The sequence below is a fragment of the Artibeus jamaicensis genome, unplaced genomic scaffold, assembly GCF_021234435.1.
Source record: "Artibeus jamaicensis isolate MK-2021 breed Jamaican fruit bat unplaced genomic scaffold, CSHL_Jam_final contig_519, whole genome shotgun sequence".
Classification (NCBI taxonomy): domain Eukaryota; kingdom Metazoa; phylum Chordata; class Mammalia; order Chiroptera; family Phyllostomidae; genus Artibeus; species Artibeus jamaicensis.
In genome coordinates, this window is record NW_026521871.1 from 37,672,864 (window position 1) to 37,688,540 (window position 15,677).

Consider the following 15,677-nt stretch of genomic DNA (forward strand, 5'->3'; position numbering starts at 1 on the left):
GAACTTCACAGACATGATATGGAAAGAAAGAAGATACTAAAGAATATGTACTGTGTGATTTCATTTATATTAGTTCAAAAACATGAAAATCTACTGTATAGAGAGAGGTAGGAGTCAGAATAGGGGTTACATTTGGGATGGGAAGAAACAAGTGAGATTTTGGGGTTGCTAACAATATTCTACATTTTGTTCTAGGTTGTGGTCACTCCAGTAAAAATGTTCACTTTGTAAAAATGTATCAAGCTGTGCACTGATGGCTTGTGTACTTTATATGTGTTATATTTTTTCAGTGGTTTCCATTTTTAAAAAACCCTATATTCTTACATGTAGCCCAAGTCTCCTCCATCTTGTAAAAATATGGCTTTGAACCTAAATGTATTTTTTTCCTGGTGAATTTTTATTGTGTGTTTTATAGTTGGCATTTAGATCTTTTGCTTCTTCCCTTCTGACTGGTATGTTATCCATAGCTTTGATAAGTGTGTTCTTATGTCTTTATTCTAGTTACTAGGGAAATGTTGGAAAGGTGAGACTAATTACAGATCATTCCACTGGCAAGCTTCTCTCTGGCCCCAGTCTATTTGGTCAGTCAGCAGACCCATAAACTTTGCTTACTGAGCCCATCCCGCGTGTACCAGACTGGGTTATCATCTAGGCTGGAGTTCTCTTTCTTGTCCACTAGGATACGCTCACAGTGCAGTTTGCAACTGCCCGGTTTGCTTTTGGACCCCACTATTTGCAATCACATAGATAATACCTCCCTAGGGCATGAAAGTCAAATCTATGGCTGCCAGGCTGCTGTGTGTGTTTTGGCACTATGTCAGTTCCATTCATTGACAGTAGTGAAGGCAAGAAGACATCTAAGACTTTTGCTTGTGTGTATACCTACCGAAATAGGAAGCTGTTAAAGGGTGTAACCAAAGAGTTACATAATCAACTCAGATGTAACCAAGTTGACACAATACCAACATTCAAGGTGAATCTTCTTATGGCCCTCAGTCTATCACTTGACCTAGCGCATTTTTTAAAATATGTATTAGAAGAACTCACACTGAAACCAAGGTGGAGTTCAGATGTTCAGTGTCTGCTTTATTCCCCTAACCTGAAATTTTAATAACCATATTGAAGAGGGAAAAGGCTCAGCCCACAGCACCGTGTTCAGCATGTCTGTGTTCATTGTGTCTGTCCTCGGTCCCTGTTGATCACCACCTCACAGTCCAAACACCAGCAAACTACCTGCTTAATAGTCCTTTCTGGAAGTTTGTTAAAAGGGATACTCTTGTTAACAAAAGAAATAAACTTTAGTGTAATTGAATACAGTTGAAAAACTGTGCCTTCTTCCTGCCATCTGTTAACATTTCACTCTTATCTACTTTAAGGAGTGGTTCTCTTTTTTAACTTGTCACATTCTTGCTTAGAGGAGACTTACTTTCTTTATATTTCTTGTTTTTAATTGGGTTTTTGTTGTTGCTGGCTGGTTCTAAACCCATGAGGTTATTTCAGTGGCAGGCTTTTAAGACAATTAAAAGGTAAAGGTAGGAACTGGTACCTCCCCTGTAATGAAAGAGATCCACCCTTACCCTCGTGGAAGCTGTGACCAGTGCGAAACAGACCCGTCAGTGACTGGTCAGGATAACAGTGCAGTGGTAACATCCGAGAAAGCGCACCTGAAGGATGGGAGCAGCTCCGCTCCCCTTGGAGAAAAGAAGCAGTATTTCTTACCCAAAAATCATGCACAGAGGACTGCAAGCATGGGACCTTTTCAGGGCAAAGTGGTCCATGGAAGCAGGAACTTGCCTGATTGGGCCAGTGTGCCACCTCGGGAAATTTAGAGTTCACCCTGTAAGCAATTAGCATGTGGATGTAAAGGTCACCCTTGAGGCAAATGGCGCATTGTGTGGGAAGGAGAAACCAAAGAAAAATAGTGTCCTGAAGGGAGGCAGTTGGAATAATCTCGTGCAGCCGCTTGCACGTGCCTGAACTAGAGTAGTGCAAGGAGAAGGAAGGGGGGGATAGAGAAATTGATCAGGGTGGTGTGTGCTCATAACCTCTCTCTCCCGTCAACACCCCCTGTTTCTTGCAGGATGCATTAAAATTCCTTTGTATTTTTTCTGATGACCTAAACTTTTGGGCACAGTCATTACTATGCAGCTGAGAATGTACGAAGCCAGTAACCGCAGGTCAGGATGGTGACACAGTGAGCATATTTCTCATAGACACATTTGACATTGTTCATCTCCTTGGTGCACAGTTTAAAAAAGGGGGAAAGAGATAACCACCAAACATTCCTTACGCCAGTCCTTTAGAATGGGGTTTGTACCTGCCTCTTTTGTAATGCCTGCTGGGATTCTTCCCAGCCCAGGTATCATCTATGCCGATCTGAACTCCAGAGCCCTGAGCTGCTCTCACGTATCATTTCACAGTCGTTATCTATGTGATTCTCTTATCTCTCTGCTAGATGGCAGGGCATCTCAGGTTCAGGACTCCACAAGAGCATCTTGGCTTCTTTCTTCCACCCACCACCCCCAAGCTCCTTAATTCCATGCAGTGCTCCGAAGTTAGAAGAGAGTCCACGGATATTGTTGAATAAATGAAAATTTATCTCTAATGTTCCTTTGTTCTATCTAAATTGAAGGCTTTTATCTTTATAATTGACAGGAAACATTCCTCAGAGCCAGAAATCATTTTATACTTTTATGTCTTCCCTAGTTCTTAATACCTGCCTATTTAGACTGTAGGCATCAATAAATACCTTCTTGGTTTGTTTATAGGCTAATTGATTCTTTTGAAATTCTTAGCACTAAGGACAAAGAGGAGAGGAACAAAATTTATGATATATTCACTGCAGCAGCATCTCAGAAAAGGATTATCACCTTCTGTTTCATATTTTCTTATATAAATGCTATCAATTAAGTTGAGCTATGTTTGAGCAAGTGTTGGGGGCCTATGAAGGGATTGGTCACTATCCAGACCAGGTAACTCTAAACCAGGACCAAAGACCACTGTCTGGTCATATCAAGCATACTCCTGAGGTTAAACATCCTAAAATATCTAAATAAAATGGAACTTTAAATACAAACCAAATAGAAAATCAGTAAATATATTTAGAGAAGACTTCTTCCTCTTCCACTTCTACTTTGACCCCTAGTTGGGGTTGAGGAGGAACCTAGCATCTGATAGTCCAAGGCAGGCTTCTTACAGAGAATCACTATTTATTCACTCAGTAAATACATATCCTCACCCTGTTCGATGCATGGCAGCGTTTGGTGCCAGGGATATTGCAAAAAAATCTCCTCTACGCCCTACATTCTGGTAGCCTTCAATCTAGGTGGGGAAAAAAGAACTATACATGCACATAAAGGTTAAGTTTAAATGTAATAAAGGTCAGAAAAGGAATTGGGTACTATGATTGGAAGTGGCAGGGGAATGCTTCATAAAAGTGGGGTAGCTTTTCCATAGATAAAACAAAATACTGAGTTCTCAGGATGCAGGGTGGCAGAAATTTGAAGTGGGGAAAAAGCAGGCTTATTCTCTCAACCCTGTCCCAAGCAAGCTAATCTATTGCATAGATGGAATTTGAATTTAAAGAGACATCACATCTAAAGCAGTATCATCATTTGAAACTTTGAAAATAGAAAAATAATCTGTTAACAGTTGGCGAGTCTGTTCACCATAGATTTGAATTTTTTAATAAAAAGAAGAAATATAAAGCACAATAAGGTAGGAGGTATTTTCTCATTAAGTGCACGCACACAGGTACAGCCCCACATTTTGGACCACTGTTATCAGACCAGCTGAGAGTAGCAGAAGGAGACTTCCTAGCAGATGTGGTTTAGCTGGTCCACGACAGAGGAAAGAAGAGAGTAGAGGTGCAGAATGACAATATTTTGAAGTATGGAAAGTACAAGCTTTCCCTCCTCACCAGAAATGGACATCATCTCTTCCAGGGAATTCGTTTAGTACACACATATTGCCAATATGATAAACTCACTGTAAAAAAATTTTTTTAATGCAAGAAAGACATTTAATACATTCTTATTTATTAAAAATAAAAATATACACTAAAATGAAGTAGCCAGATTAATTTTATAAAAAGTATACTTCTCTATATTATTCTTGTCCAAAAAAAAAGACACTGAAGCTGAATGCGTGCTGTGAAAGCTGAAGTGCTGGCAGGTAGAGTCAAGTGTATTATCGTAAATGCCGGTTGCAGCTACCCTGCCACACGTCCAGGTTGAAGGTTTAAGAGCAACTTTATTTAATTTCTGTAGGAGATTGTGTGGAAATGTAAAAATGTCAAAACTTTGCTAATTGTACTTTTTTGGTGTGTCTAGTTTATCATATCTTAATTACATCTCCATAAAGCTATTTTTAAAATACAAAAAATAAGAGATTATGTGAAGTAACAAATACAGACAAAAATAATAGAAGGAATATGTATATTTCTAAATCAGGCACTAGTATTAAGTTTACTGATAAAAATATGCAAAACCATCTTCTTAATGTAGCACATGAAACCTCAGTTACTTTAGTGATTCTGCATTGTCACCGTAAACCAAACCTGTAAGGCACAGTGGTAAAGGAGAGAGATGTTTTCACCTGTCTCACTTACTGTTAGAGATGAAAAAAGCTTAATTCTGTAGCAGCAGTATCTTGTACCAATAGTATCTATAATCAGAGTGTCGTTTTGTTCCTGCTCTAAGCTTGATATAAAGTGAGAAAAATGTGTTATATTAGTCAACAGTGTTTGAGAAAGTACCATTCCTACACTCTAATATCAAACTCAAGATTTGGCTTAAAATTTTTGATAATGAAAATGTAATAATTAGAAATTTTCATGAAATGAGATGTATTCTTTTATCCTCTATTCCTGACCTCTTTCATAAGTTGGTTTTTATGGTCAGTGAAGAATACAATTACTCCTCACCAGGCCAGAAATATTCCATCGTGGAACTATGAAGTAATGATGCAGATTTTAAGCACATACCTGATAAATGAGTCTTAGTAATTTAGAGTTTTACCACATCTAAGGTGCTACCATCCATCCGTTAGAGTTGTGGCACCTCTGGAGACACACAGTACGTCTTTGCAAACCTGAGTGCCTGTCAGTGTGATGGTGAACATGACCGCCTTCCTGTGATGCTGTGTTAGACTTCACCACAGATGGGAGTTTCATTTCTTTGTTCTTTAATCTGTATATACCACTAAGTTAATATGACCGGAAAGGAGAAAAATTGTGAAAAACAGACCCATACAAGCTTTTGAAGAAAAGTACATTCTTCTAATATTGTCAGAAGTACATGACGCTTAAACTGAAATTTAGAACTAATGTTTAAGACTGTTACAATCACCACTGACGAAAATGTTAATCACAAAACTTTGAAAGGTGCCCTAACAAAAGTTTGATTAACTAACAATACATTTCCTTTATAAATTTTATACCTGTCCGTTGATTACCCTCCCCTTTAATAAAGGGCAGTATGACCCTTATTGTTGGAATATCAGAAGTTGTCTATCAGTTGTCCTTTTAGTCACAGTATGTGTGGTCTCTTTTCAAGGGTAAATATTCTATACTTTTCACTTGTTTATTGAACAAATACATGTTAACAACCTACTACCCCCTGCAGAGGATAAATATCAGTATCATAAAATCCCTGCTCTTGAGGATCTTACATAAATTTGTTCCCTTTATAGATAACAACCATTGTTGGCCTGTTACAAAAATTCTTTTTTTTTTAATTTTTATTTAGGTCTACATACAGCTATGCATTTTGTAAAATGAAATACAAAAATAGTTGGCACTATTTAAAGCCAACATGTGGTACAGTTGTTTGCTTTTAAACGATAACATTCCTTGTTATGCCACAGCAGCCAATTCTCTCTACACTGCAAAGTTGATGCTGCAAATTACAGGGAGAGAAAAAAGCAGCCCGGAGTTAACGTACAACTTCAGAAGGCGTTTTAGGGATTGGGATTCAGACAGCAGGAGTAGAACATTATAAAATGGGAGTATATTTTTTTCTACACAAAGCTGAATCATTGCTATTTGACTCCTTTTTTTAGAAACATATAATATTTCCACACAGCCTTAGGGAAAATTAGCCCGTTGGGTTTTTGTTTTTGTTTTTGCTTTAGGAAGCAGTCTTACAGAGAACACTGGAGGGGAAAGATTAATGCCGACACAACAGGCTTCAGAAGCCCTGACACGTGTATAAAGCAAGATGACCTGGAAGGTGGAAATAGAGACTAGGGAAACGATGTCAGATATCACAGGATGTAAACAGATTAAATGGAGAACATACAAAGAATAGGAGAGGGACAGAGTAGGAAAGAGATTTCCTGGTATAAAAATACTAGACATGAAAATTTTAAAAGAAAACAAACACATGTAGTTATGATCAGACAGAAATAAGATTTAAGGGGTCCTTCATAATACTAAATATTCCTTCAGTAGACAACTAATTCTTGAATACTTACCAGAAGGACAAAAAGAGGTATGTGGGGAGTTCTGCACTTCCTGTTATGAGGTAAAAGCCTGTGTACCTCTTTTTCTTAGGGAGTGGGAAAAAGGAAACTCACATCCTTTCTTATAAGTTCCTAAACCCAAATGATAATTAAAGGGCCATTCTGTTGACTGTTTAGAGAGTTCCTTCTCCCCTCTCTCATCTTTTCAGCAGGTGGGTTCCAAGGGGGTGAAGGTCATGATCAGAAATGGTCATTGCTGTCAATGTCAGCCATTGCTGGTGGTCCTTTGCCTGCAGTACCTGGGCCCTCTTTCCCTACATGCCTGTTTGGGACTGCGGCCGTGTTGCTTGTCTTCATTTCCCCCTTCTTTTTTCTGTGTGGTCAGTGTGGTCAGCTGTTCAGACAGTGTGCAAAAAAAGCTTCCACAGTGTTGATCATATAAAAGCTAGGTCATGAATTTAAGAAAAAGTTAGGTAGTGTCCTCTATGAAGGGTTCATTTCATGAGGGGCCAGTTTAAGATGGAACACTATGTACCATCCCTATCGCAAATTTCTAGTACACTGTTTTCATCATAGCATGCTGATCAAAAACTACAAAATTAAGAAGAGACTGCTTTTCATTTTATCATTCAGTGCCCATTTTTTTATTCTTCCAATCAAACTTCAATCTTACTTTGCTTTTCAAATAAGCTACCCAGCTAGCTATTAGTTTTAGCATACAATAGTATGAGTATCAGGTGAGTTCATTATTACAGCCACTCCGCACAGTGTTTAGAGACTATTCACTGGGATGTTCTAAATGCCGAGATTGAAGTTACTCAAAGGTTAAGTAACTCTTAAGTAGCAATGTTTGAGTCAAGTTAAAACATTGTTTGTGGGTTGTTGTTTTTTCCCTGACTTGGTTTTCTTGCTTTCAGTAATCTCATAGAGACAACAGGTCACTTGGCATAATAAGAGTAGTAATAATAGTAGTGAGTATCAGTGAACATTTTTTCTGTTTGCTAACTACTTGACATGAATTCTTACTTTACCAGAACTTGGTCTGAAAATCTGTTGAGTCCTTCTATCATTAGCTTTTCTCTCTGAAGTCAAACTGTTGTGATCTAGAGTTCACATAAATTTTATTATTCTCTTCCTGGGTTTCTTTTTTTTTTTTTATCACTTTCAAAAAAACTCTTGTGATGCAGAGGTTTTTTTGTATATCTGTTTTCATTTATTTCCTATCTCCTTCTTCCTTTGTAACTTCTTTGTTTACTACAGGAATTGCCTCAACTAAGGCATTTGAATTCCTTTAAACCTGTGTCTCAGTTACTTTAACCATAAAATGAATATAATAACAGCACCTGCTTCACAGGGTGATTGTGAAGAGTGAATTAGGTAATAAATGCAAATCACATAGAACAGTGCCTGGCACATAAACATTGCATAGTTGTTACCCATTTCAAATTTACTTTATTTCTCTTTTCTGGTTACAAGTTTCAGGGGTATGCATGCCTGATTTTTTTATTTCATGATGTGAAATATAAAGAACCACTACCATCACCATCCCTAGTATACATGCAAAGTTCAGAAACTTCTATGGTATTTACAAACACTCTGCCACTTTCCAAGAGTGTCCTCGTTGTATTTTATATAGCACTCACTGAGAGAGTGGGCATTCAGCCAACTCTGTAATTGCTGTTAATTTACTGTATCATTAACAGAATTAGATATTGTTTCACTTTATGTTAAAATATAGTTTACTTCTGCGCTGTTGTGGGCCATGTGACAAAGCAAACTGTCATTTCTAGCTAGTCACAATGAACACTTTGGATTGTGTTGTATGTACATTGAATTATTAATATCTTAAAATTTAACAGCCATGTCATATGCTCACAAACCTAAAATTTATTACTTCTTTCCCAGGCATTAAAAGAAGCCTGTATATTAGTTCCATTTTACATTTAGGAAATCTGTTAAGTATGCTGCAGCTTGTAGAATTGCCTTGAGTAGTGTGAGAACTATAAAAACTACAAACAAAATGGTTAGGGCATTCTCCTTTACCTTTATGTCACTGTTTTAATTTAAGAGCAAATGTCATGTGGTCAGTTAGTTATTATACACTTTACATAAAAATCCTCTAAGTGCCTCAGCTGTTGTGTTTTGTAATTAACCATCGTTATGTATGAGACATTTCCGCAGTCATAAATCAGAAATGAGTCATCTTGCCTTCAGAATGTAGGTCCATTGGACATTAGTTAAACTATGTCTTTTCTATACAGCACTAATAAATAAGTGTTGTTGGATCAGCATAGCCCCACCTAATGGTTTTAAGGTCAGAGTTCAAGAGCAGCTGTTCTAATCTGATCCTGGGAGGTGATGTCCATGGTGGGGACGTTAAACTCCGAGAGCTCTGGGTTCTGATTCTGATGGACTCCCAGGTGTAGGTGGAGCACCTGTTGTGTGTGTGCTCAGTGGATTAAGACAGTGGCAATGTTTGAGTGATATTCTTTGTTCATGTTCAAGTTTAGATACCAGACCATCTTCATTTGCCCCCCAGTTGTTTGGGATTCAGCAGTTTTGAATCTGTGTATGATTGTGTTATTGTGTATGATTATAATTATTTTTAACCATCAAAACCTATTTATAAAAAAAACTCATACAGCTAGCCAGGTTTTTTTTTTAATTTCTAAGTTATTTTAAAGTAAAGATGGGTATTCTTTTTTAAAATTACTTTTAGAAAGGCCATTAAATCTAAGCCTTCAAATGGTAAAGCTGTGCTCTTAGGAATGTCCTATTTCTAGAGCTCTCTTAAATTTCAGTATTTTCCTCTGTTACTTTTTAACTGGTTGAGGAAGGAAACCTGCATACACTTACCCAGCAAACACTATTGAGATGGTACCAGACAACTGTGTCTGAACCAGACAGTATCTTGTTCAAAATAAAGAAACTGAGATATAAAGGGTTTTTATGGAGATTTTAATGTAATCCTACTCTTCCTGATGGGTTGTTTTTATTGCCTTACATATTGGCATATGCGATCCAATCTGGTCTCAGATTGGTGCAAGAAATGCTACAGAAAAATAAGTCATGTGCACTGAGGGTGAGCTCACGTTCAGTGATGACCGTCCGCACCCTGACACGGACCCACCTGAAGGGATGGATAAGCAGCTGGAGCGCCACTGCTAGAAGTCGGGGCAGTGGAACAAGGTAATGGAGGAAAGGTGATCAATCACTGGCAGAGACAAAGGAAAAAGAAACCACAATGAAAAAGTAGCTAATAAAACAAACATTTGGAAAGAAAGCAAATTGAACCATATTCGACATACACGTGTTTTTGAAAGAATTAACCATTCTGGATAGGTAAGTTTTCCGTTTCACTGTATCCACATCATCTTTTAGAATTTTCTTAGTGAATGAAAACCCTTCTGAAGCATGCGGTCTTCCCCGCCTTTGAAAACAGGATTCTCAGTAGACTGTCCCCTGTCCTTAAGGAAGAGCGGCTATCTCTGTAAACATCGGGATAAGCTGTGCCTCAAAACAGTGATCAACGCGAGTGCAAGGGTAGATTGTGCCAGACACAGAACTCAGTGAGTGTTAACCCTGCAGTGGAACCAGAATTTCCTTTACAGTCATTTTTTCATGATGTGTTTATTTGTCGCAAAGGTGAAGGGAAGGATGTTCCACAACCCAGACCCAGAATAAGACATAATGTGATGGGCTTTCTTGAAAACTGAGTCAGAATCAAAGAATCAAATTCGTCTTCTGTAGGCTGAGGGTGGGAGGAGGGTGCTTTCTTGGCCTCTGAAAATCTCCAAACAGTGGCAAATCTGCTAATGCTTTCCATTACTGCATCACTGATGTCCAAGGACCACGGACAGTGTCTCACCAGTTGTCATGGATTCTTCTTCCTCATTTCCTCCGTGTGTTGACAGCGTCTGGAAGAGAAGGCTGGCTGTGTCAAGGGCTTTTATTAGCAAGTTTTTGCCTTGATTGGGAAACACGTTTGCTCACGTGACCAGGCCACACACTTTTAAGTTCTCTTTAACATTTAATCAGGAAATAGCAATCATAAAAAACTTTATGTTGGATTCCTGACACAGGTTGAATGCATACAAATATTTTTATTACTGGTTTAACCTGTATGAACTCACTTCTGACATATCTTCATCTATAGGACAATTTACTAAAGTCACATTATAGCATAGAAAGATACTAAAAACATCTTCAGCTTCCTCAGGATGCTTTCTACAATTTCCCAGCTTCCAGTCCACTATAAGTTATGCTTCTAAACTGTTTTTTCCCTAAAGAACAATATGTTACAACTCCTTAGAGAGATACTTACCTGGTTGAACAGTAAGCTGTGATGTGTGAGCATTTGTGCAGTGAACAGTGGCCTCTTTCTGTGTGCCAAGCACTGCAATGGACATCATTTGAAAAAAAATATTTTCAAATGACTTGGTGAGGAGGTCCTGTGGCAAGCATGGTGATAGAAGTGGGGATATGGTGAGGGAAGCCCAAAGCGGTCATGGCTTACGCTGCCTTAGGTCAGTTTATGACACTTAATAAAACTCCATGAGTTCATTAATCTTTTCCAGCTTCAGAAGGTATTTGTGGGGGTCTACGTACAGCATTAGAACGTGTAGGAACAGTCAGCCTGCTTAATTCAGTCTGCTTTCTTCATGACCACTTGTCAGCAAAGAGGTTGACACATCACCCAAGTAGATACTTCTCATCAGCATGCTAGAACATTTTCTGTCCAAAAAGAAATTCACAAGATTCTTTGCAAACGCATGCTTAATTTGTTATCTAACTATACTTTTAATGAAATGTCTTTACTTTAAAACATCAGGAAGTCAACAGTAAAAAAAAAATCTAATTAGAAAATGGGCAAAAGATAGAAACATTCTTGTTGAAGAGGGTATCCATAGAGCAAATAAGCACATGAAAGAAGCATTCACCATCATTAGCAGTAAGGGAAATGCAAATTAAAACAGGCAGAGATCACTGCACCCCGTAGAAAGACTAAATAAAGCATAGTAATAGCACTAAGCGTCCAGAAAAACGGGGAGAAACTGGATTGCCCTGCTGCTGGGAATGGAAAGTGGGAGAGCCACTCCAGAAAAAACGGATTGCTGTTTCTTTCTTATGAAGCTAAATAGGATTTTACCTTGCAGCTCAACAGTCGCACTACCGAGCATTTATCACAGAAGTAAAAACTCACATTCACACAAAAACTAATGTTCATAGCAGCTGTATTTGTAATGAATAGTAACTGGAAACATTCCAGTTGTCCTTTGGTGTGTATGTCAGTGATGAAACTACCTGGTGTGTCTGTACGTGGCACTTTCATCAGCAGTAAGAAGGGCCAAGGCCTGTTGATACATACAGCGGCTCAGATGGATCTCAAGGGCGTCGTGCAGAGTGGAAAGAGCCAATTTCAAAAAGTAGCATCCTGTTTGATAACATAGCATTCTTAACATGACAAAATTATAGAGATGAGGAACAGAGTAGCTATTGTCAAGAATTAAGAAGGTGTGGTGGGGGCGGCGAGGTGACTGGCTGTGAAAGGGTAGCACGAAGGATACTTGTAATATACCCGTTCTGTGTCTTGACTGTGGTAGTGACCGCAAGTCTACCTTCCGTAAGTGCATGTGAAACCAGATGGATGGAGGGGGCAGCAGACTCTGTCCATGTCAGTTTCCTCTGGTAAAATACCAGGATTGTGGAAACTGGGGGAACAGTGTACATGTCGGTCCGTATTGTTTCTTGCAACTTCGTGCGCATCTATAATTGTCTCAAATTTAAAAATTAAAAAGAAAACAGGCATTGAGGCTGAGTAAGAGAGAGTCGATTTTGGGATCAACAACAGTGTGTTCAAATTCTGGCTCCACCACTTACCTGCTGTGGGACCATGAGCCATTGGGATTTTTTCTTTTCCAGTTTTATTGAGATGGAACATTGTATTAGTGTTAGGTGTACAACATAATGATTTGATATATAAATACGTTGTGAAATGAATTCCACAACAAGTTTACTTAACATCCATCACCTCACAGTTATAATATTTTTTATTTTTAAAGGGGGTACAGTAATACTACTTCTTTCCTTGAGCTATCTTGAGGATCAACTGGCTCAGAGTATACTGTTTAATATCTGATAGGTTTTTAAATATTGTTACTTATAATTTATATTGGATCATAAAAATATTTTGTCTTTTTATTTAGCCCTTAAAGGGATAGGTACTCATGACTTCTCTGCAGAATTTTAACATTGCTAAGTCCTCTCTATTTTATTAACTTCTGCTCATATATTTATTTCTTTTTACTTTCACAGGATTTACTTTGTTCCAGTTATTTTCAGCCTTTTTCACCTCATAGCACACAAACTAATTCTTAAAATTTTGTGGCACTCCAAAAAATATATTTTTTGCTGATCTAAAAAAAAAGATACAATTTTGATTCCTTCATACCAGATGGCTATTATTGTGTTGGATGTTACTATTTTAAAATATCTTTCTTATTTATTTTTAGAAAGAGAGGAAGGGAAGGAGAAAGAGAAGGAGTGAAACATCAGTTGTGTGGTTGCCTCTCATGTGCCCCATCCCCTACTGGGGACCCGGCCCACAATCCAGGCATGTGCCCTGACTGGGAATCGAATGGGGAACCCTTTGGTTCATAAGCCTGCACTCAATCCACTGAGCTACACCAGCCAGGGGATGTTACTTTTTTTATTTGACAACCTAAGAGGAAAGAGGTCAGTGCCCCTGACCAAGTAGTCAGGTATTGTAGGTTTTAAAATTCTTGTGGCGCACCAGTTGGAAATTGCTCTTCTTTCTTTTTTTCTTCCTTGGTTGGACACTTAGCTCATTAAATGTCTTCCTTACTGATATATGGTTTTGCAACTGTAGTATTTTCTTTTACAGCTGTTTTAATCGAAACACAAATCTTGGTGATGGCAACCCAACATGTTCATTGTTGTTCAGTTAGAAATACAGCTGTTTATTTTTATGTAATGCAAGTTATTTGAAAATGTGTTTTTCAGCTTCCAAATATGTGATGAGTGATCTTTATGGCTTAATAATTATTTGAAATATGTTCAGTTTCCTTTGTGGCTTCACATGTGATCAATTTTTGTGTTTCTTATGCTTAGAAAAGAATACATGTTCTTTAATTGTAAAGTGTGGACTTTTTGCTTTCATTTAGTACCCTGATTTTGTTAATTCAATTGTTCATATTTTCTAGATCCATACTACATTTTGATCTGATTGATCTATTAATTAGTGCAGTGCAAATGCCCCTCTTTGATTGTTGATGTGTCATTTTTTCCTTATAATTCTGCCAATTTTTACTTTTTATATTTTTTACTATATTGTTAGCCGTAACTGATTTCAGAATTGTTGTATTTCCCCAATACATTGCTCATTTCATCATAATGCAGTGATCATCTTTACTGACTTTTGCCTTAAATGCTTTTTGCCTTAAACATATATTTTATCTGATAGTAATGCAGTCACTTAAGCTATTTTTTATTTAGTCTTTGCATAGCGTATGTGCCCAGGACTTAGAATTCTTAGGGGACGTGATTTCTTTCCCAGGCCAGACCACAGGGTATTTCTGACAGATGTATTTACTATTTCTCCGTAAGGTATTATCCTTTCAAATCCATCTATTTACTGAAAGCTGCTCACGCGTCCAAATTTATGTAAGGGCTCTCAATTTTAGCCCCTTGCCACATCCAGATCTAAGGTTTCATCTTCACTCTCCACTAGGACATCAAAACCCAAGCCTCTGTGTTTAAGGCTGACTTCTATCCTTGATTCCCTCCCCCTCTTCCGCTCGCCTCACCCTTGGCAGCAGCTCTGTCAGCTCAGGTGCCTACTGTAATTTCTGGTTTTCATTCCAACCTCTGGGGGTTGCCCTTGCAAATTCACCTATGCACTTTAAAGAATGTCAGTTATATTTTCTTCAGCAGTTCTAGGTGTTTGGAATGTGTGTGTGTAGGGAGGGATGTGGAAGTTACCTAATCTGGCATGAAAGGCAACTCTTAAACAGGAGTACTAATCCAGCCCGAGAACGGTACCATGTTGCTCAGCAGTTGTAGAATAGTGGATCTGTGTTTTCTGAGACTTAGTAGCAGATGAAGTAAAGCCTGATGTTCGAATGGATGCTGGATGCCCTGGTGAGATAGCAACACCTACAAAGATATGCTATGCGTGTATTTCTTAGTGCAGAGCCATTGTCAACTTAGGGTACCAGAAATCTGTTCTTCAGAACACCAAGATTCTTTTACATTTCAGCTTCTCAGCTTGAGAACATGTATACACATGATATTAATGAGTAACATTAAAAATTTGTTGCTTACATAAGGCTTTTGTAAAATAGTTTTGTTAGAGTTGTAAAACTGATTTGGACTTAACTTTTCAACTGAAGTTCTTTAAAGATGTTATATACATGTTTTAAACTTATACCTCAGCAAAGTACAGTGGTGACCTAGGTATCCAATGGTGACTTTTCCTTTTTAGAGTATTCCTGTGCTTTTTTGAATTTTATAAATGTACAAAACCTTAAAACAACAGGAATCTAATGCAAGTTGCCTTTGAAATTTTTATTTTGGAAAAGTCTTTTTTCTTTGAAATTTTTTTAGAAGTCAGAGTTAGTTTCCCTCCTGTGAACATTCCTGCAGTTGCACCAAGAGTAAGTTCAGTCCCCAGAATATTAGTTAAGTGGTGATCGGTCTCTTCATCAAAAGCTGAATGTCGTGAATTTGTCATTGGAGTTCAGTTCTCTGTGCCCAGAATGACAAATTCTGAAATAGTGATTTTGATTATTGATTCTTTTCATGTGCCTGAGGAAAAAATAAATATATGGTTGAACCAATGACCCTTAGATTATTTTGTCTAATAAAAGGTATGTCTGTTTATAACAATTTTACATTTTTCTTCTAGGTTACCTTCCGAACAAGAATCTATCACTGTAATATTAACAGCCAAGGCGTGATCTGTCTGGACATCCTGAAGGACAACTGGAGTCCGGCCCTGACCATTTCTAAAGTCCTCCTCTCCATCTGCTCCCTTCTCACAGACTGCAACCCCGGTGAGAGACTTCTGACCCAGTCTGCAATTGGGTCTACTTTACTGCTGCCATCAGCACTGCTACTCTTACTATTATTTGGAATTTCAGTTTCCATAATATGCAAGTGCTTTCTTCTCTTTTTAAATTGGGTCTTGTCATTAG

The 15,677-nt window shown here is 38.0% G+C and overlaps 1 protein-coding gene across 2 annotated transcripts in view; it reads left to right on the plus strand.

Moving 5' to 3' along the window:
* The window catches only part of UBE2E2 (ubiquitin conjugating enzyme E2 E2), a 256,777-nt gene that overhangs the window by 203,650 nt on the left and 37,450 nt on the right, over positions 1–15,677 (plus strand). For both annotated transcript variants that reach the window (XM_037143987.2, XM_053669343.1), the window contains exon 5: positions 15,389–15,536. In XM_037143987.2, the coding sequence (XP_036999882.1) occupies positions 15,389–15,536 (148 nt within the window). The remainder of the gene's footprint in view (positions 1–15,388; positions 15,537–15,677) is intronic.